We start from the raw sequence: 27,959 nt of genomic DNA on the forward strand, positions 1-27,959 counted from the left end.
ACCTTATGTCCCCTTTTCTCCTAGTACCATTCGTATAACATCTGCAGTTCACGTACTAACAAAACTCACGGGTTTTCACTTGGGCACGGTAGAGCACATTACTAGACATAAACATGTCAGTAATTCACATCACGTCTTCAATTTCACTTTCTAAATTCATTTATATTCACCAACACGATTTTAGCTTAAATTACCACCATTGTTCCCTAGCTACTAAGTCCTATAATTTTATTATATGAGAATTAACCTCACACACGTTGTTCCCGCTTTGCCCTTCTGGAATACTCTGGCTAATATTCAGCGGGCCAAGACAGCGTTGCTTAATCAATGTGATGCGCTATCCCGACTTCGCAAGCCCACTAGGGCAGTGAATTTTGGTTTGACTCCCAACTATCATTTAAAAGTATGATTCACGTTGGCTACGTGCACCATCTCAAGTGCTTCGTAAAATCACCGCTTCAGTAGCAAGTTCGCGAATCAGTATGTGTTCCACTGCCAAACGCACTTAAAAGCGGTAAATATTTGTGTAATCTCACACTAGCATCGCATTCGCCCGCAGCGGCATTCTAACTAAGATGCCCGAGCAATTGTTTGTTTGCATTATATTATAGTTTATTCTTTTACGCGCACATGTGCAACACTCAGTCAGCCACATACCGTGAGGGAACCCAAGCATGTCGAAAGTCACCGCATGAGCCAGCCGTCTCTGATGTAGTTGCCTCGTCTCTCATACACGCGCCCAGCGTCCACACGAGGCTTCAGTAATGCAATGACATACAGGCAAACCAGAGGGACTACCATTGTGGGACCTTTATTGGGAACATCCATGGGAAGAACAGTATGTTAAATGTAGCACGTTGTGGTAATTATCATTATTTTAGTTCACTAAATGATGTCACTGATGTTGGGAGGATGACCTTATTTCGGCTGTGAATTTAAACATGCTGTATGCAAAAAAATGGTCATAAATATATGTTGACACATTGGGTCTGGTGAAAAACGGAACAGGAGGAATAATTTGAAAAAGAGAAATGATTTCTGAATTAATGCTCGCCCTGGGTATATAAATGTATGAAATAAATATGTAAAAAGTAAAAATAATGATTTAAAAACAGGTTTAGCCACACTGTAACCATGGCAATTTCCAGTTCTAACCTGTACTGTAATTGATAGACACGCCCAGGAGTTGGTGCATATATAAACGCCCTAGATTGAAATGCAGATGTAGTGAACAAGGCGGCAACGCCGAAACGCGTCTAAGCAGACACTGATCTTTGAATAAAAGTTTGGATTCAGACCCACGGAGTCAGCGCCTTCTTCCAATCGTACAAGCATGGTATGAAAGAATATATATATATATATATATATATATATATATATATATATATATATATATATATATACAAAAAATAAGGAGAGAACTGTGGGTAGTTCCCAAGTTTAGGTGGAAGGCAGCTCCTGTATAGAGCACCCTCAACACCAGTGGCACTCTAAATATGCTCACCTCAAATGTCTGCTTTTCTATCAAAGTTTTTAAGCATAGGATTATCACAGTGCTATCCTCGCCGAGCTGTAAAATGACAGAAGCCATTTACCACTCCAGGCACAGTATTACAGCTTTGGATTGCTAAAATATGATGCAATAGTCTACTTAAGGGTTTAGGGCATATAACACCTTGCAAATGAGTTTTCTCCAGACACACATAGATATCAGTTCTCTGTGTGGTGTTAGGGATCGCAGGATGTGCGATTTTTAAGTATCCCTTATGAATTTCTAGGGTGTTCGGGGCTGGGTGCGACATCTTGTTTACTATCACACGTCAGTTGGGTTACATGTATAGAACCATTGGGTAGGACCCAGTAAAGTTGTGTGCTTACTGTGTCCTTTATCTCTATACTACAGAGCGGGGCCTCATACTCCCGAGCGGTTGCCGGGTGAGGTGAGGTCGTCACCCACACAAAGCTGGGTGAGTATCACTCAGAGGAAATGCCTCTGAGTGATTATAGCTAATATGCTTGTGAGAATGCAGAATATAAATTATTTCTGCAGGTGTGTCTGCACGGTCTCTGTGTGTGTACGGTGGGCTAGCGTGTGGGGTTTGGAGTTGTTTTGACAAATTGTCTTTTGTGTTCTCTCCTTCTCTCTTGATAGGAAGAAGAGTCTTCTATCTCCTTCCAGTGGACATTTAAGTATACTAGTTCCTGGTATATATGTAACTCTATATCAGTACATTGATATTATTTTTCACTTATAATCTAATGTAGTTGCAGTAGCTTTTCCCTTGTTTAAGGTCCTGAAGAAAGCTGAGCCAATGTCTCCTACAGCTGAAACATGTCGACCACACTGCACAGCGCCTTTGAGTAGTCTTACTACTCGGCGTGTTTTTAATCTTACACACTGAGACTCCTATTGTAATGTTCTTTGGTGTCTTGGTAGTTAATTTTATTTTACACTCTTTTTGTTAGCACTGCACTTTGTCCATTCACAACACTTCATGGTGTCACAACAGGACTATTTTTTGACAATCCTTCCCGAATCGACACTATTTGGTCAGATTCGTGTTGGTATGATCATTGATTCCCATATGACGCAATTCCACCACATGGGTGGTCTGATGGGAATTTTTTTAGCCTGTTTGTGACTAATAGTCTCCTAGTTTTAACAACCCTCTGTCCCATGCGCTCTCCACCAGTGCCTTATGGTTGCATGTGTAGTTACACACCATCTGAAGACCTTGTCTGTTCTTCTGTGTTTTTTACCTTGGTACAGGGGCGCGAGCAGTAAGGTCAGTAAATATTTCCCCCCGACCCTCCACACACCTGTTTGTTGTTTCAGTATTTAGTGCAGCTTTTTAGTTGCGGGTCATTTTGATTTAGGTGCAACCTTGTTTGCACCTCGCAGCTCACCCAACTTATGTGTGTGTGTTTCTTTTTGTCCACCCTCTCTGACACCCTTAGATATCTATCCCTACTCCTATCTAGGGTTTCCATAAATCCTGGTTATTCTATCAATACACACTGACCCATTTGGTATGTGTATCTGTGAATTGAATTCAAAATAATATTCCCCGTACCAAGCGAGCGATAGACCACCCCAGCAATATGTTTCATCGTACATTTTATAACTTGGAGACTCATACTGATTAAATCCAGTTGGTTCCCAATTCTACCCTATTATCACACGCCACGGGAGGTATGATACAACATTCTTTTGTTCCATTGCTAACTTATATTACATGAGTTCTGCGGGAAGACATTCGTCGACCAATTGCTAAATAAACTATGTCTTCCCGGTTGCAATGTGAACGCGATCCTCAGCGTACTATGGATCTGCCTGCATACAAGATTAAAATATTCGCTCACACGAGCTCCGACCTGGTATTCTTCTTTTCCGGTGTTTGGCGTGTCTTAGGGTCGGCGCATGCGTAATAGAGTAGTGTCTTTGGGTCCCCACGCATGCGCAAGAAAGTAGCGCACAATTACCGCGACTACAGTCAATCCTCAATCCGCGGTTAACTCGTTACCCTACCAACGAGAATTTTTTTAAAAAGCGGGAAGGGCGTGAACATCTCTCCCCTCCACTTCCGCTCGTATCTGCAGCGAGAGCACCGACGGACAGGTGAGTCAGTGAGTGCTCGGTTTTAGTCTAGCGGGGAACTGAGCCAATGTGTACCAGACAGGTTAGGAGGACCTGATAGGTCCCCTCTCTTTCTTTTTCGTCAAGGCCACGGTATCCCAAGTGTACTAACCGGCGCAGGATGACCCAGCAGGGCCCCTATTTCGTTAAACTTTTTGGTGGGTCCTGGGTGTCCTTTGTTTGGATATGGGGAGAGAGCTCAACAATTCCTTTATTAAGGTTTTTTTCCCCCCCATACAGTTACGCTGGAGTCCCCAATAGACTGGGACATTCCATATGATGCAATAGTCTACTTAAGGGTTTAGGGCATATAACACCTTGCAAATGAGTTTTCTCCAGACACACATAGATATCAGTTCTCTGTGTGGTGTTAGGGATCGCAGGATGTGCGATTTTTAAGTATCCCTTATGAATTTCTAGGGTGTTCGGGGCTGGGTGCGACATCTTGTTTACTATCACACGTCAGTTGGGTTACATGTATAGAACCATTGGGTAGGACCCAGTAAAGTTGTGTGCTTACTGTGTCCTTTATCTCTATACTACAGAGCGGGGCCTCATACTCCCGAGCGGTTGCCGGGTGAGGTGAGGTCGTCACCTACACAAAGCTGGGTGAGTATCACTCAGAGGAAATGCCTCTGAGTGATTATAGCTAATATGCTTGTGAGAATGCAGAATATAAATTATTTCTGCAGGTGTGTCTGCACGGTCTCTGTGTGTGTACGGTGGGCTAGCGTGTGGGGTTTGGAGTTGTTTTGACAAATTGTCTTTTGTGTTCTCTCCTTCTCTCGTGATAGGAAGAAGAGTCTTCTATCTCCTTCCAGTGGACATTTAAGTATACTAGTTCCTGGTATATATGTAACTCTATATCAGTACATTGATATTATTTTTCACTTATAATCTAATGTAGTTGCAGTAGCTTTTCCCTTGTTTAAGGTCCTGAAGAAAGCTGAGCCAATGTCTCCTACAGCTGAAACATGTCGACCACACTGCACAGCGCCTTTGAGTAGTCTTACTACTCGGCGTGTTTTTAATCTTACACACTGAGACTCCTATTGTAATGTTCTTTGGTGTCTTGGTAGTTAATTTTATTTTACACTCTTTTTGTTAGCACTGCACTTTGTCCATTCACAACACTTCATGGTGTCACAACAGGACTATTTTTTGACAATCCTTCCCGAATCGACACTATTTGGTCAGATTCGTGTTGGTATGATCATTGATTCCCATATGACGCAATTCCACCACATGGGTGGTCTGATGGGAATTTTTTTAGCCTGTTTGTGACTAATAGTCTCCTAGTTTTAACAACCCTCTGTCCCATGCGCTCTCCACCAGTGCCTTATGGTTGCATGTGTAGTTACACACCATCTGAAGACCTTGTCTGTTCTTCTGTGTTTTTTACCTTGGTACAGGGGCGCGAGCAGTAAGGTCAGTAAATATTTCCCCCCGACCCTCCACACACCTGTTTGTTGTTTCAGTATTTAGTGCAGCTTTTTAGTTGCGGGTCATTTTGATTTAGGTGCAACCTTGTTTGCACCTCGCAGCTCACCCAACTTATGTGTGTGTGTTTCTTTTTGTCCACCCTCTCTGACACCCTTAGATATCTATCCCTACTCCTATCTAGGGTTTCCATAAATCCTGGTTATTCTATCAATACACACTGACCCATTTGGTATGTGTATCTGTGAATTGAATTCAAAATAATATTCCCCGTACCAAGCGAGCGATAGACCACCCCAGCAATATGTTTCATCGTACATTTTATAACTTGGAGACTCATACTGATTAAATCCAGTTGGTTCCCAATTCTACCCTATTATCACACGCCACGGGAGGTATGATACAACATTCTTTTGTTCCATTGCTAACTTATATTACATGAGTTCTGCGGGAAGACATTCGTCGACCAATTGCTAAATAAACTATGTCTTCCCGGTTGCAATGTGAACGCGATCCTCAGCGTACTATGGATCTGCCTGCATACAAGATTAAAATATTCGCTCACACGAGCTCCGACCTGGTATTCTTCTTTTCCGGTGTTTGGCGTGTCTTAGGGTTGGCGCATGCGTAATAGAGTAGTGTCTTTGGGTCCCCACGCATGCGCAAGAGAGTAGCGCACAATTACCGCGACTACAGTCAATCCTCAATCCGCGGTTAACTCGTTACCCTACCAACGAGAATTTTTTTTAAAAGCGGGAAGGGCGTGAACATCTCTCACCTCCACTTCCGCTCGTATCTGCAGCGAGAGCACCGACGGACAGGTGAGTCAGTGAGTGCTCGGTTTTAGTCTAGCGGGGAACTGAGCCAATGTCTACCAGACAGGTTAGGAGGACCTGATAGGTCCCCTCTCTTTCTTTTTCGTCAAGGCCACGGTATCCCAAGTGTACTAACCGGCGCAGGATGACCCAGCAGGGCCCCTATTTCGTTAAACTTTTTGGTGGGTCCTGGGTGTCCTTTGTTTGGATATGGGGAGAGAGCTCAACAATTCCTTTATTAAGGTTTTTTCCCCCCCATACAGTTACGCTGGAGTCCCCAATAGACTGGGACATTCCATATGATGCAATAGTCTACTTAAGGGTTTAGGGCATATAACACCTTGCAAATGAGTTTTCTCCAGACACACATAGATATCAGTTCTCTGTGTGGTGTTAGGGATCGCAGGATGTGCGATTTTTAAGTATCCCTTATGAATTTCTAGGGTGTTCGGGGCTGGGTGCGACATCTTGTTTACTATCACACGTCAGTTGGGTTACATGTATAGAACCATTGGGTAGGACCCAGTAAAGTTGTGTGCTTACTGTGTCCTTTATCTCTATACTACAGAGCGGGGCCTCATACTCCCGAGCGGTTGCCGGGTGAGGTGAGGTCGTCACCCACACAAAGCTGGGTGAGTATCACTCAGAGGAAATGCCTCTGAGTGATTATAGCTAATATGCTTGTGAGAATGCAGAATATAAATTATTTCTGCAGGTGTGTCTGCACGGTCTCTGTGTGTGTACGGTGGGCTAGCGTGTGGGGTTTGGAGTTGTTTTGACAAATTGTCTTTTGTGTTCTCTCCTTCTCTCTTGATAGGAAGAAGAGTCTTCTATCTCCTTCCAGTGGACATTTAAGTATACTAGTTCCTGGTATATATGTAACTCTATATCAGTACATTGATATTATTTTTCACTTATAATCTAATGTAGTTGCAGTAGCTTTTCCCTTGTTTAAGGTCCTGAAGAAAGCTGAGCCAATGTCTCCTACAGCTGAAACATGTCGACCACACTGCACAGCGCCTTTGAGTAGTCTTACTACTCGGCGTGTTTTTAATCTTACACACTGAGACTCCTATTGTAATGTTCTTTGGTGTCTTGGTAGTTAATTTTATTTTACACTCTTTTTGTTAGCACTGCACTTTGTCCATTCACAACACTTCATGGTGTCACAACAGGACTATTTTTTGACAATCCTTCCCGAATCGACACTATTTGGTCAGATTCGTGTTGGTATGATCATTGATTCCCATATGACGCAATTCCACCACATGGGTGGTCTGATGGGAATTTTTTTAGCCTGTTTGTGACTAATAGTCTCCTAGTTTTAACAACCCTCTGTCCCATGCGCTATCCACCAGTGCCTTATGGTTGCATGTGTAGTTACACACCATCTGAAGACCTTGTCTGTTCTTCTGTGTTTTTTACCTTGGTACAGGGGCGCGAGCAGTAAGGTCAGTAAATATTTCCCCCCGACCCTCCACACACCTGTTTGTTGTTTCACTTGCTAAAATACCATCCAAGCCAACCTGAAATGAATAAAAGCAACCCCTGACACGTGTTTCGCTGTCATTACAGCTCTTCAGAGAGGTTTAGCTTTGTCCAGACACAAGGGAGCACCCAATATAAGTCAAAACAATACCCTTGCAGGCATAGAGTGATGCAGAAATTATGCAAAAAAGAAGGAGAGAACTCTGGGTAGTTCCCAAGTGTAGGTGGAAGGCAGCTCCTGTATAGAGCACCCTCAACACCAGCGACACTCTAAATTTGTTCACCTCAAATGTCTGCTTTTCTATCAAAGTTTTTAAGCATAGGATTAGTACAGTGCTATCCACGTCGAGATAGAAATGGACAAAGTTGTACGGCAACAGACCTACCTAGTGCAGGCTTTCTCTACAACAGGCACCTTTTGTCTTGGATGTTTAGCGGCCCGCCTGAGCGGCGAGAGAGCCCCAGTGTTCCAATGAGCACCCCTGCGACGACGCCAACCGACACCGCCGCGTTGGGACTAGGTGCCAGTATTGGGGGAATCACAGTGTCAACAGGGGCCTGAGCCCTGCCCCACACCCCACTTGCGATTTATTTGGAACATTGAGGAAAGACACGCCAGCTCACTGTAGCTTTATAGAGCACTACGTTAACCAGCAGGCCCTGGGTGTGGCAACGCCCACCGGAGCGTGACTTACAAATTGAAAAGGTGACAAAAAGTGCTGTGACTTGACCTCTCCAGCTCCTGCCTCTGAAGAAGTGAAAAAAACATAACGCGTCAGGCAGCAGATTGAAGTTTACTCCTGTGATGCAGTGTTTTGTCCCCGCTACACCCTCCAATAAAATTGTACAGCAACAGACCTACCTACTGCGGGCTTTCTCTACAGCAGGGGCCTTTTGTCTTGGATATATATATATATATATTCTCACGCTCCTTGTGACCAAAAAAGAACCCTTGCTCACTTTGCCACTGGATTCAAGCAAGCCGGGCTGAAGACGGCTGGAATGCCAGAAACCGGTCCTCGGAAGCTTGTTTCCAGTCCAGGGAGGACATGGCTTGGCAGTTCGGGCTGGACTGTTCCCATGAGGCACAGGGTCAGACTGATTTGCATATAGCCATGTCTGAACTGGGGTGGCAGAGTGGGCTAAAGAACGGTGATGGATTAAACCCAGATCTTTTGACTGGGTGTGAGTGTTTGATTGATTCAGATGCTCCGTCCATCACCACCCCCTTTTGTACCGCTTTTGGCCGCCATAAATGTGGCAGGATATGCTCAGACGTGAGTCCCTTGCAATTTGATACATGGAATCGCATCAGTTATAAATACAGAATAGGGACGGATGGCCGATACACGGCTTGATGAAATCAAAGACTGGGAAACTGAGGGTATTCCCATTATATATAACATCTAAGTTATAATAAAGTTTCGTCAAATTGTGACGAAAAAGAAAAGAAAAAAAAGTGCCTGCTGGAGAGGGCAGGTACATCGTCCCTTTCTGTTATCTGAAAATCCAGGCGGCCAATCATTGCGGCACCGCAAATCCATCACGGGTTACAAGGACTGTCATAAGGGAGATTAAAAATGTGAGTAGAGGGAAGGACAAATGCCGATACACGGCATGATTGATTGTATATAGAATGTTACATATTTATGAAATATGAGAGGTATTCCCTATGTAAATAATGTATAATATTGTATACTAATAGGTATGATTTGCACCTTTCCAAAATGGCGTCCAAATTATACGTGAACGCTCTAGTCCTTTCTCTATTGTTACTCCCGACAAAACATGTTTTAAATCAGTTTTCACTCAATCTACATTGAACACCAAGGAAGGGGTCTTGCCCAAACGTGTTTGTTTTGCCTGCAATAAAGCATTCGAAAAGCATCCCCGCGAGTGCAGTATCCTTTGGGAAAGTGGAGGAGGTTTGAGCGGTCGCCAGTAGGTATATATAGTTAGGACCTAGTTACCATAGGAAATTCCGAACATTCTATTGGGAATAACTTTGGCGCTGATTGAGGGATCTGCCTGTAATTTTCCTTAAATTTGCCTCGCTCCTTCCCTGAAAGTTTCGGGGGGATTCGTCAAGCCGGGGCCGAGAAAAAAGGGGAGTCCCAAAACGTGTTTTCCCCATGTTAATTTCCGTAGGGACATTCTGACAAGGCTACAGCTCGAACGGCTGAACGGAATTATACCAGATTTGGCAAAATGGTAGGGACTGGTATGCAGCAGTGCCTTTTGTATGTTTGGTGTAAATCCCTCCAGTAGTTCTTGAGAAAATTGAATTTGAAATTTTTCAAATGGCATTTTCTATGGGACCTTTAGACACGGCTACAGACCGAACGGCTGAACGGAATTACACCAAACTTTGCAAAATGGTAGGGACAGGTATGCAGTAGTGCCTTTTCTATATTTGGTGAAAATCCCTCCAGTACTTGTTGAGAAAATGAATTTTAGCAAATTATATATCTATATGCGCTCAACATTCTATTGGGAATAACTTTGGCACCGATTGAGGAATCTGTGTGTAATTTTCCAGAATTTCGGCCAGCTCCGCTCCGCTCCTTCCCTGAAAGTTTCAGGGGGATTCGTCAAGCGGGGGCCGAAAGGGGGTCCCAAAACGTGTTTTCCCCATGTTAATTTCCATAGGGACCTTTAGACACGGCTACAGCCCGAAGGGCTGAATGGAATTACACCAAACTTGGCAAAATGGTAGGGCCTGGTATGCAGATGTGCCTTTGCTATGTTTGGTGAAAATCCCTCCAGTAGTTGTTGAGAAAATTGAATTTGATAAAATGATATATCTATATGCGCTCACCGTACGTGCACCGTACGCGTACGGTACGCGTACCGTACGCGTATGTGCGCGTACCCTTACGTGCGCGAGCGAGTGTCTGATTGGCTGGCAGTCGACTGTCAACATTCCAAACTGTCCAAACCAGGAAGTGTTGGCTACCATCTTGTTTTTCAGGAGAACTAAGGCACAAGAGAGCCCAAAACAACAGTGGAAAACACGAAAAGGGGATATGGTAGGGACCCCACAACCAACCCTCTAGCCCTTCTCAGGGGGTCCCAAAAGGACCCCCAAGGGCAAAAAAAAATTTAATCGCAGGGTACGCGCACCGTATGCGTAGGGTACGCGTACTGTGCGCGTACGCAGCGATTTAAAAAATATATGGTTTTTTTTGCACTTGGTGTTCCTTCTGGGACCCCCTGAGAAGGGCTAGGGGGTCAGGGGGTCTCAACCCTGCCCCCTTTTTGCGTTTTCCACTGTTGTTTTGTGCTCTCTTGTGCCTCACTTCTCCTGAGAAACAAGATGGCTGCTCAGGTGGTCCCAGAAGGATAATAACATATATAAACGTTATCCGCTAATAGAATTAGCATTTACAAAACCTTTGAAATTTATTGAAAAAAAATATAGGTTTCACACCTGATATAGTTAGGAATTAGCATTTAAAAAACCTTGCAAATTCACTGAAAACACCATAGGTTTCAAGCCTTATATAGTTAGGAATTAGCATTTAAAAAACCTTGCAAATTCACTTAAAAAACCATAGGTTTCAGGACTTATATAGTTAGGAATTAGCATTTAAAAAACCTTTCAAATTCACTTAAAAAACCATAGGTTGCAGGCCTTATATAGTTAGGAATTAGCATTTTAAAAACCTTGCAAATTCACCTAAAAATCCATAGGTTTCAGGCCTTATAAAGTTAGGAATTAGCATTTAAAAAACCATTGAAATTGCTCCTATATAGTTAGTTGTACTAACTATATTTCGCGCACCCGCAATCCACTGCTGATGATGTCACATATTACATCATTCATGACATGGTCAGTGACATCACTGATGACATCACTGATGACATCTCAAATGACATCACTGATGACATCTCATTTGACATCACCTATACCGAGCGCCCCACAAGACCAAAAACACTCTGAATCTGCTCACCTCAATTTTTTTTCTTCTTAACAGATACACACACACATGTTTTTTTTTATCTAGGCACCAAGTCAAAGAAAATTCCCTTTGGGGAATTTTCTTTGACTTGGTGTCATTACTGTGTCCTGTCCCTTTGGAGAGGAGGACCCCTCTCCATTTTTGGTATATTTTATCTATGCACACATCGCAATCTTTAATAATATAATTTAAAAATGGCCAGCTCACACCACTATGGTGGCTAGAGAGCTAGCAGGGGCTACAGGGGCAGTAGGGGATTTGGGGTTCCAATTCTGCTCCTTACTTATAAAAATACATTTTTGAAAGTGTGGGTGCTGGGACACACAAAAAAAATGAAAAAGGAAAAAAAAAGAATAATGAATGTGTGGCAGCAGCTGCTCATTAATTATTCACTGCTCTGAGACAGTTCTCCTGCAAAGGGTCTTAGCTCATATTTTGTGGATCCTGGTGGTGCCCCCAAAAGGGGCATAAGTACCACTAACAATTTTTTAATATTATGGAGCGCTGCTGAGAAAGCAGCAGCATCCCACCAACATAAAAAAATGAACCAGTAAGTCTCCTGGGTCATTGAATCCATTACCCCTGGAGAGTTTACCATCATTTTTTTAAAGCAATCTAAGCTGGAGCTGTACACTCTTCCTCTAAAGTGCAGGGACCTCTTGTGGTTGGTGGTTGTATGGCTGCACTTTGTAGACTGAAATGTGTTTAAAAAAAGACTCAAAGACATTTTAAGTTTTTTTTAGATAATGCTTCATTGAAATATGGTGTGAGAATCACTATGTTCAAGTAGGTGCCTACTCGGGCACCATGGGTTCCTGAGGCGCTGGGGGAAACGGGGGAGCATCAATTCCCCCGCAGCTCATGGCGGCTCCCCAGCCAGCACTCTTTCACTTTGCTCCCACTGGGACGGGAGCAGCACTTTTTCGGTGCTCCCGTCTTGGTAGGAGCAAAGCAGTGTTTCCTGTCCAGGAGCATGTGTGCAGGGAATAACCACACTCTCCCGGCCAGGAACCAGCAGTGTCCAGGAATAGGGCCTGAGAAAAAAGGGGGGTCCCAAAACATGTTATTCCCATTCATTTTCCCATAGGAACTTCTGACACAGCTACAGCCTAAACCGCTGAGCGGATTCACACTAAATTTGGCAAAAAATTAGATATTAATTCAGAAGGAGTGCCTTTTGTATTTTTGAGTAAATCCATTGAGTAGTTATTGAGGAATTAATGCTCAAAAGCTTTTTATAGCTAGGGTCACAGAGCCTCTGAGGATCCTGACAGACCTCCTACTGAGATCTGATTGGCTGCCACCATCTCAACCAGGAAGTGATGGCAGCCTTCTTAGGGGCATATTATCAAGAAACGGAGTTAACATTATCGCCGCTTTAGCGGCAGAAAACTGCCGCTAAAGCGGCGATAATGGGCTTGATAATATGCTCTTGTGAATTCCCATAGAAACCCAAGTTCTGGTGTGAACATCGGCTTCTATTGGAATTCTCTACGCCGTATTATCAAGCCCATTATCGCCGCTTTAGCGGCAGTTTTCTGCCGCTAAAGCGGCAATAACGTTAACGCCGTTCTTGATAATATGCCCATTAGTACTTGGGACTCGGTCCCGAGTCCTAAAGAAAACAACAAAAAAAGACACAAGGGGGCTGGGTCAGAATACCCTGACCCCCTAGGCCTAGGGCTAAAAAAATGTTTTTAATTTTGCAGTGAATCCTTAGCAAAGGTTTTTTTTTTTTTTAAGTGCAGTCTCCTGTGCTTGTTTTTTAAAAATCCCTTGCGGTGGGCCAGATGGGGAAAGAGTTGTTAATATTTTTGGGGACCATGGGTGCACGTAACCCTCCCTTTCCAGGCCAATTTTGGCCTCGGGGAACACATCCCTCGGGGTCCTGTGACTTTTTTTTGTGGGGGCCCCTCACCCTCCTGCCTCTGCTATTTTCGGCCCCAGTGACCCCATCCTCCAGTGCTCTTTTGAGGGGTAAGGGGGCATGCAGCCCCCCTCCTAGGGCTGCTTTGGCTCTAAGGACCCCATCTCCAGGGGCCCGGTGTATTTTTTAAGGAGAGTGGTGCCACACCCTCACCCTTGTTGAGCTATTAAATGCCCCAGAGACGCCATCCCCCTGGGCCATAAAATTAAGTAAAAGGAAGTGGGGCCATGTGGGCCCCCCTTCGTGAGACATTGTTGGCCCTGTGTGGCCCGTCTCTCAGGAACAGCTCATTAACTATGTCCCAGGGAGCCTACTCCCAGTACATAACAGTTTCCATGCCCGGACTGGCACGGGAAGGGAAACCTATGTTTGCTCGCTCTTGGCGGAAACATTTTCTTTAGCTCCCACCAAACAGGAGCAAACACCAAGTCCACTCTGAGCAGGGAGGAGCTTTTAAAATGCTCCCATCTGCTGTGAGCAGTTTTTGATCTATTTCTCTCCCTGCACTGGTCAGCTGGGAAACATAAAAAATTGCTCATGCTCAGAGAGAGTAGAAATAATAGGTGCTCTCTCTGGGTGGGATAAATGCCACCTCTTAAGACACTGCCCTCTTGAGTAATGGACATTTAATCTTTCACATTTTGACTTTTGATATTGGTTGTCATGTGTGAGAGGTTGAATGTGCTCTTTCTAAGATTAATGTGCAATAAAGATTTTTAGCATTAGTATGTCACTATCTTTACTCGTTGCAGCAATGATTTGTTCCAATGAAATAGCTGCAGGTGTATTGGACCTTATGATGAAGTTATTGTAGTCTTTGGCCACTTTGGAAGGTTTATCAGGGCACTGACTGGCCCTCGTGAAAAGCAGTCAGCAGGGTTTTGATCTTTCCCTGGTCAATGTATGATAGTAGTCGCAAACCCCAATGTTTAATTCTAGGAGGCATCTTGGCTTTTTGGTTGCCAAAAATGGTAAGCAATGCTTGATGATCGGGTACACAAATGAAAGGTTTTCCATATAAGAATATGTGGATATGTTCACAAACCCACACCACTGCTAAGCTTTCTTTCTCTGATTGCGAATCGGTGCTTTCAGTTTGTGACAATTTTCTGCTTGCATAAGCCACAATATGCCTTCGCGCATGTGGGTGCTCACAATGTTGAGCGAGGGTCGCACCCAATCTGACCACGCTGGCATCAGCAGCAACCTCTGTATAAAGTTTTGGATTAATGTTGGCCATTTCAATGGCGTCCTCAATTGCACGATTGATTCTCTTAAAACTGTGTTCACATTTGTGTGACCAGTAAAATGAAACATTTATTTTTGTTAAGTCTCTTAAAGGAGCACTCACTGTGGCAAAGTCACACATGTATCAGGAACATTAACTGGCCATGCCAAGGAATGAACAAACATGGTTCAGCTGGATCTGGCGTCATACCCCCATCAGAAAAGATATGGTCAAAGAATTTGAGTTTTGTTGTGTAGAACTCACAGTTCTCAGCATTCAAAGTTTAACCTGCATCAGCAAATAAACAACACACTTGTGAGACTGAAGAGGACAACGCAGGGCAGGACCGTGAAACCGCCCCTGAACAAGACAACGGCGAACCAGGAGAAGAAGGAGATGACCACTCACTGCGTGACTTTAAATTACTGACACTAGCTGAAAGTGCCCGGGAACTGAGTGACTAAGTGACACTGTAGCCTTATGCATTGCATAGAGCAAACAATATTTGTTGGACACTTTATTATGAGTATGCAGCCGGTATCACAACAGCCTGCTGATGTAATAATGATCTCATCAGGATGACAGCCTTTCTGGTCTGCCCATATCTGGCTGTTTATAATTTATTTGCATGATGCAGACATTGCACATCCATGTTATCCATATTTGTCTTGGTGCCTTATTCTAGTTCCGCTGACATGGCATTTCTAACTGTATGCAGCACCTAGAAACCTGTCACTCTGGGAAGAAGCAGTCTCAGAGCCCCTAAGGCTGGAGACCTGACTTCTTCCTTGCTAATTATCCATGATGCATGCATTTGGTAACAAACTACATTTCACTCTGTTTCTGAGCAAACTTGCTATGTCTGGTGAGTTTCATTCATTTGCTCCTGGGAGGGTGCCAGTATTTTCCTATCATTTATCATGTTCCATTTGTGTAGCTCCTAAAGCGAATATATCATCACTGTAATTTAAAGCATTCATGATAGGTTATATGATATGTTAAATGACATCTTGGAAAATTTCGGCAGCTGAGGACCAAAACTTAATCATTTAAATCTGAACAAACCAATAAGGGTAGAAAAGGTGGTAATGCACCTGCTATTTCTTCAGTTTTAATTGATGATACCCTTGTTCAGATCAAGGCGAGAGAAGTCATTAGCACCATTCACCTGCTTGATCATGTTAGCAATGTGTGGACCGGGATGTTCTCTTTCAGTTGCCTTGTTGGCTTGACCCATATCAACGCAGATGCGTACAGCTCCTTCACTGTCCTTTTTAGGCACTACAACTATGGGTGAAACCCACGAAGTTGTACCAATAGATCGCTCAATGATATTATACTTTAGTAATGCTTCAAGTTCTTTCTCTACATCTTCTTTTAGATTAAATGCAATTTGTCTATGTCTTTGAGCTACAGAAGGAACACCCTCGTTGATATGCAGTTGCAGTTTCATGTTCTTAAGATTTCCCAATGCATGAAACAACGTCTGAAATGATTTACTACTTTGTGATGAACATTCATGTTGTTCGCAGATAGTCCCATTTCAGCAGAAGTACTGAAACTGAGTAAACAGGCATTTGGAGCAGAACCTTGAAGTACATGAATGGGTGCTTGTACTTTTGTCCTTTTGTGTTTCATGGTTTCTGAAGATTGTTTTTACGCAAGAAGGTGTCCCTTCCTACACAAAAACAATCTTGTCTGCAACACACACAGGCACCCTTGCATTGGCACTAGGCAGCCAAAAGTGCACCAGCTCTAGGAAAAGACAGACAATCTCCATATAATGGAAAATACGGAGCAACCCTGTCCCTGCCCCTTCCTTTTCACGCAGCGCAGCCATATATATATTTTTTTATATACACAATAAACAAAATACAGAAATAAAAAAAAAAAAAGATGGCCCTTAGTTCAAGTCTATCTCCTGAGAAAAAATAACAACTCCTAAAAGCCAACCATGGCTCTTTGTAAGGCTAGCTGTCTCCCTTATTTGTATCTTGGAGCTTTTCAAACCGCCTACTAAAGCAAGGGAAGCCTGAAACCATTATTTAAGTAAAGAAGAGCCGCACAAGAGCACACCGAATATATATTCACACCCTGACGACAGGTTTTTCTCTCAGGAGTCTGGTCTGACAACCTTTCTAATGTATTCCGCTCGGAAATTTTCCGTGCAATAAAATAAACAGGGCTTGTATAGACTTATGTGCGCGCCGCGTCCCATTTACAGTAATCTAGTTAAAATGGCACTTATTCAGTCAGTAAAAGGTTTTTCCCTGGCGCATCCAGTCACTCTCATACTGGACCAACATTGCCATCTGCTGTCCGCTGCTGCACACTGCAGGCCGCGTTGATCTATCGCTGTCCAGCAGTGCCCGGGGTCTGGATCATATTTCTTGTTTCTGCTGCTCTGGTTATTGATTTCGCCATGGGAAGATATATTACGCGATCAGTTTAGAGACCGATTTTTTATTTGAAGGGGAGGAGGGGGGATAAGAAAAAAATCAATAGCTATTTTGGCTGGCGAGGGGCCGCTGGATTGATTGGACGATGATGTGTGGGTTTCCCGGGCCGCTAGCCCAGGGGGTGGGCCAAGCCAATTTCAAAATTAATGCTTTTACAGTTCAATTTCAGGTGACCTCTAAAGGAACATTTCAAGCCCTGTGCAAACGAAATTTAGGTTGTTGATATGAGCCGAAAGCACACACGTGGATGAGTTCAACAGCAGCAGGAGTGCTTATAAAGGTTTTTCCAGGTGTTCGTTTTCAATTGAATTATATTTTTATTTAAATTAGTTGATGATTTATTTTTGCACTTCCAGTTCCATTTCGACAAGCTGTTCCTTTGTCCCCCCTTCCGATTGTCATTTGCTATTACCTCCACCGTGATCGATCGGCGACGAAATCTCGCCTGATGGTTCACCTACGATAAACCGTGCTCTCGCTGGACCTTGGCTAATTAATCAGGGATCCCTCTTTTTCCCTTATTAATCTAGACTCTGTTTCTCGAAGGATGGGCAGTCGCCTGACCTTCACGTTCCCTTCAAGCGGCAGCATAACCTTCACGGTGACAGAATTTATTTCAAGGATAAAGCTTAGGTCCAGATCTACTAAATTATTTGCAGCTGTGCCTAAGTTCTGCAAAAGGCGGTGCAAACGCGATTTTGAGCCAAAAATGTACCCTCGTGCAGTGCCAAAACAACTTCTGAACAACCCCCTTTTAATTTATGCAAAAGTACGTATCTGGGTTAAAACAGTGCAAACTCCATTGGTTATGACCAGTGCCACTGGAATTATGATTCAGGAGAGGGACAAATTATGTGGCAGGGTTGATTAAATTATGCGGTATGGAAAGGCAAATTATGCGGCGTAATGCAACACATTTTATGAAAGTGGTACTTCAGCATTTTGTCATTTTTCAACTTGGTAACATTGTCTGGGCATTGGTTGCACCTCATTAGCACCAGTCTAACACCCAAATATAGCAATAAGTAACAGGAAGGCGACAGGTCAACCTTTGCTAAGGGACTTACATTGCTCGGCAACACGTGTTGCTGCCTTTTTAGAAACTTTTGAAGCATTTGAGCGAGGAAAAACAAATGTTCGCAGATGCTGCAGCAGATGATGAATTATGTGGCTAATCTATAATTATGTAAAAATGGCCACAGCCGCACAATTGCATAATTCCAGTGACCCTTATTTTGGCACAAAGTTAGATTACTAAATCAGCATGACCTAACTTTACCCCATATCCTAATGCCTAGAGTAACCAGGTGCAAGGGATCACGCAGTGTATCACCTGACATACGTAGAGCACTAGTGTAATAGTTGGATGAGCTATCACCAGCAGCCAACCTATCTCCTACATCTCTGGATCATTCAATGGCGCCTAGATGCTCCTTGGAGCGTTAGTCGCGCGATATAAAAGACCAATTACATTACATTACATTACATGTGTAACTGAGCTTATCACTAAAGAACACATGGTACACCTCTGAAATCTGTGCAGTGGTCTATATGTAGGAATTTGTACTGGAGAGTGTATCTTGAGTACAAATCCTACTCTTGACACTGCTGGCTTGTCATCTTACACCATAGTGTTGAACGTCACGCCTTTCATGGCGCAAGTGCTGATTGTGTTATCTGTGGGCGACCCTTGCTAGATCTGGAGCTGTGCTATTATTTGTCCTTTGTGCTTTGGATAGCTGAAATATGTGCAGCAGTTTTCCACTGGTTACAGCTCCAAAAAAGTGAATCTTAAATTCATCAATATTGCTTCGTGAGTTGTTGCTTGGTGGCCACACTTGAAACAATCTGAAGATCACACTTTTGTGTCCCAGCAAGGCAACTCAGGCTTCAATCCTGTCAAAATTGTTTTTTATGGTTTAGAACCTGATAAGAGGCACTTAAAAAAAAGTTATTACTAATACTTAGAAGTGAAGGGGGTGGACAATCCTACCACTGCAGTGGAGAAATGCTGAATTCTACTAGAGGTGGAAGTGGACATTCCTCCACCTCAGGATAGCTATGGTGGAAGAAAGTCCTCCAGTGAGCTTCTCTCGAACTATTTCTTCCTCTACCTCCTTCTAACCTACTGTAAATAATTCTCTAAATAGATCAAATTTACAACAAAAACATATTGGCTCAACACAGTCTTTGTCAACGGTATGCATGAAATATCAGGACCCCTTCCCCTTTGTGAGTGCTTGTAAAAACTTTTTTTAAGAGAAGGCAGTGGTCCCATGGACCACTTCCTACTCTTTAACAATGAAAAAAACTTATTTTTTCATTTTTATGAAATGTATCCCATTTTCCTTTAAGGAAAATGGGATGCATTTAAAAAAAAAGCACATTGCTTTATTTAAAAGCCATCACAGACATAGTGGTCTGCTAACACCAGCAGGCCACCATCCCTGTGATTTTTGCAATTCCCGATGGGTCGCAAAACAAGACCTACTTCATGAATACTAATGAGATAGGTATATTTGCGACCCACTAAGAATCGCTAAATGTGTGAAACACACATTTTTACATCACTGTTTGTGATTACCTAAAAGCAAATTGCAATAATGCGTTATTAGGTGATTGCAGATACAAAGCTATGTGCATCTGGCCCCTGCTTCTTCCCAAGTCGCTAGCAGACACCCTTTTCAATGAAGAGATTTTAAGTTAAAACTCCAGGCACAGTGCTGCCACACTGGTAACTTTGCCTTACATCCGACTGTCTCTGTGCTCTCTCATTGGTCAATTCATCACAGGTCATTTTGGACCTTGCTCCCTATTTTGCCCTCATTACTCCTACTGGAAGCTTATTTGTTGAAATTTGCCAATTGCGCGGCAAATGTTGAATAATGTGGCAATTGTGGTCACTCCATAAAAATGGGGAAAACTAAGCAGTCCCAGATTTGCTTTCAGAAGTAACCAAGATGCAATGCTGACAAAGGGAAATGGCCTGAGCAACAGCCTTACTCAGGGCTCAGCCTCCCTTGTCCCAATGGGCACCTGGATCAACACACACACTGAGTGAGAACCAGGATCAAAGCGGGCACTGAGGGATGGTCTCCAATGCCACGCTGAGGACAGGGGCTCAAAGCCCCCACTGTGCACTTGATTCCACACTCAGACTAAAATCTGGCTCTTCTCACACTGTGGGTAGCAGGCTCTTAACTCACACTGATGACTAGGCTGGAATCTCACCCTTTGAACTTGGCTTCAATCACATGTGGAAGACAAGAGCTCAACACTCATATCACAGATGTTACCCCAGTCACACAGGTAGGAGCAGATATAAATCTATCCAAGAAAACCAACATTTTAACACTTTAAACTGAGATCTGGGCTCCAACCCTACACTGAGGACTTGGCATCAGTCTGACACTGATGGATGGTCTCCGGTCTCACACTGAAGGATGGGTCCCAGTTTTACAGTGTGGCTGGGGTTTCAGTCTCACACTGAGACACAGATTCCAGTCCCAAACTGAGAACTGGACGCTGATCTCACTTGAAGGGCTTGGTCATAATATCACACTAAAGGACGCCACCAGTTACAAGCCTGGGGCTGTATGGATAGGCTCAGATACATTTTTTTTTTTAAAACATCGTCAACTCCACAGGACAAACCCACAAGAACTTCTCATAATTTATCGTTACATAATCTATAGAGTGAGTGATGGCATGGTGGACCAAGATCACACACTGTGCGTTTTGTTAAATCCGACTGGCAGAAAATACATCACTAATTTAGTGTTGAGCATTAATGAAACATTCACCGTATTCTTTAAAGTGTTAATTCTACAATAAACTCCAGTGGTGAAATCAACTCCTCCAGAGGCATAATATGCGAGCAGAAATTCCATAGATTGATTCCATTCCATACTCAGCACTACCTCCAGAAATTAAAATATTTTCTGTTACCCTCGAATTATAAATGAAGCCCAATTTGTTTTATTTACAACCCACTTCCTTCCTACTAAGCACCATTTTACCCCAGTGCAAGCCCAGAGCTGCAAGATAACACTTACAAGGCTATTGTTGACTAAGTAAGATCCATTGGCATATGTGCCACCTAAAACAAAGTATTGAAAAAGGAAAAAAAGGGTGCATACTGCTTGGCAAAGCCCTCATTGGGCTAATTCACACAGGGGGCCCTGGCACCGAAGTGTACGTTCTTACCTACATACAGGAGTGGTGGTGGTGTTCGTGCCTGCAAAGACCTGTAGTGTCAGGGTGAAACGCGTACTGACTGCTACACTGGCATTGGCAGTGCCACTCGCACCCTTGTGATCCAAAGACACCAACAACTGGTACAGACACTGTGGAGAAAAATACACATTGTATCAGTTTTAGGGTGTTCTTGAAGAGGGCAAAGTAAGTATTCATGGACATCAATTGGGATTAGCCAGGGTATGAGTTACTCCTCTCAGCTTTCCCTTTGATACCCCTGGCTGTGCCATTCCTACCCCTAACCCTTTAAGGAATAGGTCTGCCTGGTGTCTTGTATGATGGCTTACCATGCAGTGTTCCTTTTTGGTGTAGGCAAAATGAAGTTCCTTTGGTTTCTAATTGGGAGCATATCCCAACAAGCTTATCAGCCAAAGGTAGGGGGCAAGACTCTAGCAAAGCCCAAGAGACCTCAGAAGATTCTACACATTCTGCTTTTAGATATGAGATATATTTTTATATCTTTCCATATATAAGGGTTGATGGCCTTGGAACCTTTCACTTTCTCCACAATATGGAATTTGACCAGGGAGAAGTTTGTGCGCCTGAAAGGAATTAATTTTTAAGAGACAGAAGAGGGCTCTGTGTCTATGGTGTATTTCCCCATGATCAGAGCATTAAAACACTATAAATTAATTTTAATGAAGAAAGATAAATTCAGTGTTGTCCTGAAGAAAGATGAACCATTATTAAGCAGGCTGTGAAATGTCAATAGTAATTGTCCTGCGGTGCAGATTCTGAGGCCCTTTCGCAATGTTCCACTGAAGAACTTCTAATACATTTTTTCTATAACAACACTTTAATGAATGTTGATATAGGCAGAAGTAATACACACACTTCATGGGCCCCATGGGAGGCCCCAGAGTACAGTTGCTTGACCTCAAAAGTCCACAAATTCTCCCATCCCGCATCAATCAGTTCCCTGACCCAAACCTGTAGTATGCTGCCATTTCCACCATATCTTCAAGTGTTTTTTGGGCCTACTCATGATATATAAATAGGTTCTTCCAAGTAAGCACAGTGATCCATGCCTGCTCTCTGTTCCCCCAGTGGGGCGGGAACCCTAGCACTTTCCAGGATTTTGCTCTGCCTCGTTTCGACAGTACCAGTTCCAGTCCTACCAGAATCGACTCGTGCCCCCCAAATCCTCACCAATGCCGAGCAGGACAACTCTGCGTGAGGGATCAATCCTCCACCCCAATATCTCTTAACTTTTGATTCATTTTAAGGATTGTTGCGACAACTAAAGATATGTTTGCACATTCCCCGATAGGATATTTTTGTAGACAAAGTTTAAACAATGTTAGGCCCTTGTAGGTAATTAGTCCAGTAGCCAGTAGTATAGATTATGTAGGTTTATTCAGTTACAGGTAAGATGGTAAAGCCCCACCGGGAACAGCATCCTGCTGCTCAGCCCCACTCATTCCAACTGAACACTCATCCAAACCATCCACTCATAAACATTCCATTGCATCACACTCGCACAGGCTGAGCAGCAAAAAACTAGGAGACCAACAGGATATAACATATATATATTTTGGAATACCAGCAAAGGTTGAGTTGGGTTACAGCTATGACCATCAATGCTTGTCTTTTTAATATGGTAACAAAGGCTTAGATAAACTATGTAGGATTAATTGTTTTAGATTCTTTTGACACACATTTCTGATATGTGTTTAATGTTTTTAATAATCAATGTAAAATAATCATATATATATATAACGGTATACTAATCCCTTACTTTCTGGTCACCTTTCAGTAGTGTGAGCTGTAGTCACCCGTAGCATCGACTTTATCAGATGTATGACGTTACAACGCACACTTTTACAACGCATACCTTTACAACGCATTTTTTACAATGCAACATTCATTACAACGCATTCCATTACAACGCATGCCATTACAACGAAATTTTAAAAACTACATTTACAACGCATTCCATTACAACGCATAATACCTTTACAACGCATCCCATTACAACGCATAACATTACATTGCATGTTTGGTAAGTATCGGATAGTGTAGGGGTAAAAATTACTATTTTAACTCCAGGGGGTGCAACGGTAGGGTAAGTGTTGGATAGTGTAGGGGTAAAAATTACTATTCTAACTCCAGGGGGTGCAACAGTAGGGTAAGTGTTGGATAGTGTAGGGGTAAAAATTACTATTCTAACTCCAGGGGGTGCAACAGTAGGGTAAGGTTGGATGGTAATGTTATGCGTTGTAATGGTATGCGTTGTAATGACTGAGTTGTAATGACATGCATTGTAGTGGTGTGCGTTGTAGTGTCATGCGTTGTAATGGTTGCGTTGTAATTGCATGCGCTGTAATGGATGTTGCGTTGTAAAAGTTTCGTTGTAATGGTAGTGCGTTGTAAAAGTTGTGTTGTAAAGGTTGTTTCTCACTTTATCAGTAATGGGAGTAATGGTAATTTCACCTCTAGTTCATAAGGTAATAATCTTAATTCAAAGAGTTAACCAGGGCCATTTATTCACATTCGAATAAAGGAAGAAGCACAGTATCATTTTAAAATGCATATATCATTTGAGGCCCTAACTTTACTAGGAATATGCTTTGAGGAATGCACCCCCATATTAAATGGCTCAGGGGTTCCAAAAACAACAAGAGGAAAGGAAAAGAGACTTGTTTAATTGGTGAGGGTTCCCTCCTTGACCTTCCCTGGCTCATCAGCAGCAAGTAGAAGGCTGGTCAGAGCATAAGGATGGCTCGAGAGTCAACCCTGTTATGGTATTGGAAGTAGGGGCTCAAAGCCTGTGTGATATCACACTTCCAGTAATCCAGACATTTGGGCGAACCGGTGGGCATGCAAGTATTAGGAAATGACTACAATAAATGTGAGAGATTATTGATGGACATTATCCAACTTGTTCTGATAAGAAATGAAATTCATTCTTCTCTTGGTATATTTCAATAAGAATATTATCAAATTCAAATATCAAGTAAAAAAAATCTGTGGACACTTAGCTCCCATTCAGGACAACAGCATGGGTTCCTCATATGTAAGCTGCATCAATAGTGTAAACCTCTCAAAGAAGGCCATGGGTAAGGCTTTAATCACATGTTACATACTAAACTATACATATCATTTACCATTAAAAACATAGACTTTTTATTTGAAAGAGTGTTTCATACAGTGGGTAGGCATGCATGTGAGAGGCAGTCATGTGTTGTGTGTCGATGGCCAAAGGGCATTCTACAGCCTGGAAGCTGTCAGCCAGTAGCACATACCTGGGGTATTTCCTGTATGTGTTTTTGCTAAATGATAACATAGGTTAAAATATTGTAAAATTCGACATGAAATGACAGACACGGAGGGCCCGATTCACAGAACTAACTTAAGACAAAATCCTAAACTTACTACCATTTTGGTATTCACAGAAGGCACTTACTCGTTTTGGTATTCACAGAAGGCACTTACTCATTTCTGTATTCACAGAATATAGGAGTCCTAACTTTAAGACTTTCGGGATTCACTGAAGGCATTTAGGAGTCCTAAAGTTAGAAGTCCTAACTTTACTACTCCTAAACTGAGAAAAATCCTAACTTTAAGACTTTCGGTATTCACAGAAGGCATTTAGGAGTCCTAAAGTTAGGAGTACTAACTTTACTACTCCTAAACTGAGAAAAATCCTAACTTTAAGACTTTCGGGATTCACTGAAGGCATTTAGGAGTCCTAAAGTTAGGAGTCCTAACTTTACTACTCCTAAACTGAGAAAAATCCTAACTTTAAGACTTTCGATATTCACAGAAGGCATTTAGGAGTCCTAAAATTAGGACTCCTAACTTCTATGAATACCGAAATGAGTAAGTGCCTTCTGTGAATACCAAAATGAGTAAGTGCCTTCTGTGAATACCAAAATGGTAGTAAATTAGGATTTTGTCTTAGGTTAGTTCTGTGATTCGTGCCCTGTGTAAATGTGGCCATTTATAAAGCATGGTTTATATTTAAACACACACAATGGACACTTCTTTTTCTCCTTTAAAACTGAAGCTTCACTGTAAATAGGTGTTATTGTCTGTTTATTTTCACAGATGGAGGTTGAACCTCGATTGCATATGGAGCAATGGCTTAAATTCTATAAATATAGAGCCTGATTCACAAAGATAACTTGCACTTTTGAGTAAGTTTACATGTGGAAGTAAGTTTACTACATTTGATAATCTCAAACTTGGAGTGTAAATTGCTACAAAAGTGTAAATTACAAGTCTCTACCCCCACAGTATTGCAATTGTCTTACTCTTTTGTGGGCGACGTCCCTCGCTAAACACATCTTATTCCTCCCTAATCCCATCCCCTCTCCTAGTAAGTGTGCCCATTCTTAAAGCCTCTTCCCTTTGTCCCTCCCATATTTACTACTAAAACCTCATCCGTCGGACGGAGAACTCCACACACATAAGATAGAAAATGCAGATGCATAGAAGTCTGGATGTAGTTTGTGAATTGCAATTTGTAGTACATATTGTAGTACTAAAAAATGCACTACAAAGTGCAGTTTGTTGAATCAGTCTCTTCAACTTTGGCTAGCAAAACCACACCTCAAAGAGTTGTAATAAACCTGGTCTTACAGAGTTTTTTTTATGAATTGACCATGATAGGTTATTACTGACAATTACTCCCATAGCATGGTATTACTTTACACTTTCAAGACAACTATATTTAATCGTCCACTGACCAAGGGTAGCTAACCCAAGAGTCACCATTGTAATCTTTTAAGATTTGTTTTTACTAACCATTATGTTATAAGCACTTGACCAAATCACCAGAGCATTATGTTAAAGCAGCAGCCCTATTGGAGTGGGGTCGATTAATACTAGATTGTCAGCATGCTTTAGAATATATAAGCCTAATGACCCAAATTTGGGAGAAAAAAACATAAATGTTTTTACAAATGTTGAAATTTGAGGTACATAATGTGCAAATAGCGGCAAAGACAGAACCCTGTTTTAAATCATTCACCACTGAGAGTCTATTCTTTAGCTCATGCAAGTCCCCATCATAACATGTAGTATTGGAATGCAGAGTTCTAATAGGATCTAACAAATGTGAATCATCAGTATTATTCCAATGTTTTAGTTTTTGCCATGATTTTTACATCAAAAAGACAATCAAATTCGCAGCTGAAATCGACATCTGCAAGATGTCATTGCATAAGTCAATTTCGTAGGTACTTCTCACATGAAAGTTGTAGACATACAACATTATATTGGCAATAAATGCTCTTGTTGCAGCCAATAAAGCAATGGGTCAGAGGTTTAAGGAGTTGACTCTGTCTCCCGTTTTGTATATTGAAATAATATTGCTGCCTTTCCACAAATCTAGGATTTTCTTAAACCATAATGCAGTAGTTAAAGAGAGATTGTAACAGATGGGTCCAGATTACAGGAGAAGATTTAACAACCATAATCCAAACTCCATCAGGGCCCGAAAATTAAGAACTGTCCATGACGATGGAGGCGGTGATTTCAGTTGTTATTTGATAAAGAAGTATATGGAACACTACATAGGTATGATTCACAAGGAGGGAGGGCTAGAGGAGGTTTAAAGAACAGCAAGGGTTTGCTTCCCTCATCCATATAGCCAAGCACAAAATGAACCCTTGGGTCTAATATAGTGTGAGCTTGGCTGACGAAAACACGCCTACCTAGAAGGCATCCTTTTAAAGGATGGTTTCCTTCACCCACCAGAGGTGGCATGCTTCATCATTGGGGAACCTCCTCATATCATGATTCCTAGTCATGATACAGGTTACAAACCCCTCATTGAGAGGGAGGAGTTCAGGGATGTTTTGATGCTAATGGAAGTGTATAGTAAATACACAAGGAAAGAGCTGAAGTGATGATGGGGGATGCAGTGCAATAAGGGGTGAAGTGATTAACACTAACTATAGGGTTCGCTGCATATCTTTATTCGGGAGACCGTGGACTAGGATTAAAAAAAGAAAGGCACAGCAGGAAACAATAGACGCACTCAAGTGTCACAAAGGTCAACATGTTGCAGCCTGTGACCCTGAAGGTGTTGCAGCCTTCTTCAAGACCTAAGGGTGCTACTGCTAAAAAGTGCTAAGAATCAAAAATATTTTCTTATATATTCAATTGAACAAATATACAAAACCAGTGATCCATTGGAAAGTTCAGGGGTAACAGATTCACTGGTGAAACCTGTGAGGAAACATGAATGAAGCAGGCACAATTCAAAAGGTACCAGGAATTAGTGGTTATTCTTCAAACAATGGTAACATTAAATAAACATTTGATAATTTCAAGTAATCTTAAATTGGACCAATCAACAGTCATCAGGACCTTGGTCACTATTCAGTTAATTGGTGTCTATACCACCAATGAGATCCCCTTCATTAGTGGTATAAATTGGTCAGTGCCAACATCAGAACAATCTCTAGTTTATCAAAAAGAGCTTACCCGCAAACATCGGGTGTCATATCTCAGCTGTCCTTGGCATGGTACGCTGTGATTAAAACCCAAGCAAGGGTGCCGTGTGACCCAAGAGAGGAGGGCTGGCCTGTGATTAAATCTGGTTTTGTTAAAAAGGTTAACAGCAAGGGCTATAATCAGGCCCTTAAACCCTGTATTAACACAAACTGGTGTAAAAATGAAGAGACATGATGCAGCGGAAATAGCAGAAATGGATTCCCTTAGTGTAACGGCTGCTTCAACAGGAACTCATGGTGATAAGACCATACTGAGGCGGAGTATAACGACTACGGGAACCG

At 42.4% G+C, this 27,959-nt stretch overlaps 1 protein-coding gene across 1 annotated transcript in view; it reads right to left on the reverse strand.

Annotated features, from left to right (window-relative positions):
• The window catches only part of LOC144754754 (heparan-alpha-glucosaminide N-acetyltransferase-like), a 1,466,120-nt gene that overhangs the window by 1,357,578 nt on the left and 80,583 nt on the right, over positions 1-27,959 (reverse strand). The window contains exon 3 of the mRNA XM_078642945.1: positions 21,163-21,302. Within this exon, the coding sequence (XP_078499071.1) occupies positions 21,163-21,302 (140 nt within the window). The remainder of the gene's footprint in view (positions 1-21,162; positions 21,303-27,959) is intronic.

This window comes from Lissotriton helveticus, chromosome 5_1, assembly GCF_964261635.1.
Source record: "Lissotriton helveticus chromosome 5_1, aLisHel1.1, whole genome shotgun sequence".
NCBI lineage: Eukaryota > Metazoa > Chordata > Amphibia > Caudata > Salamandridae > Lissotriton > Lissotriton helveticus.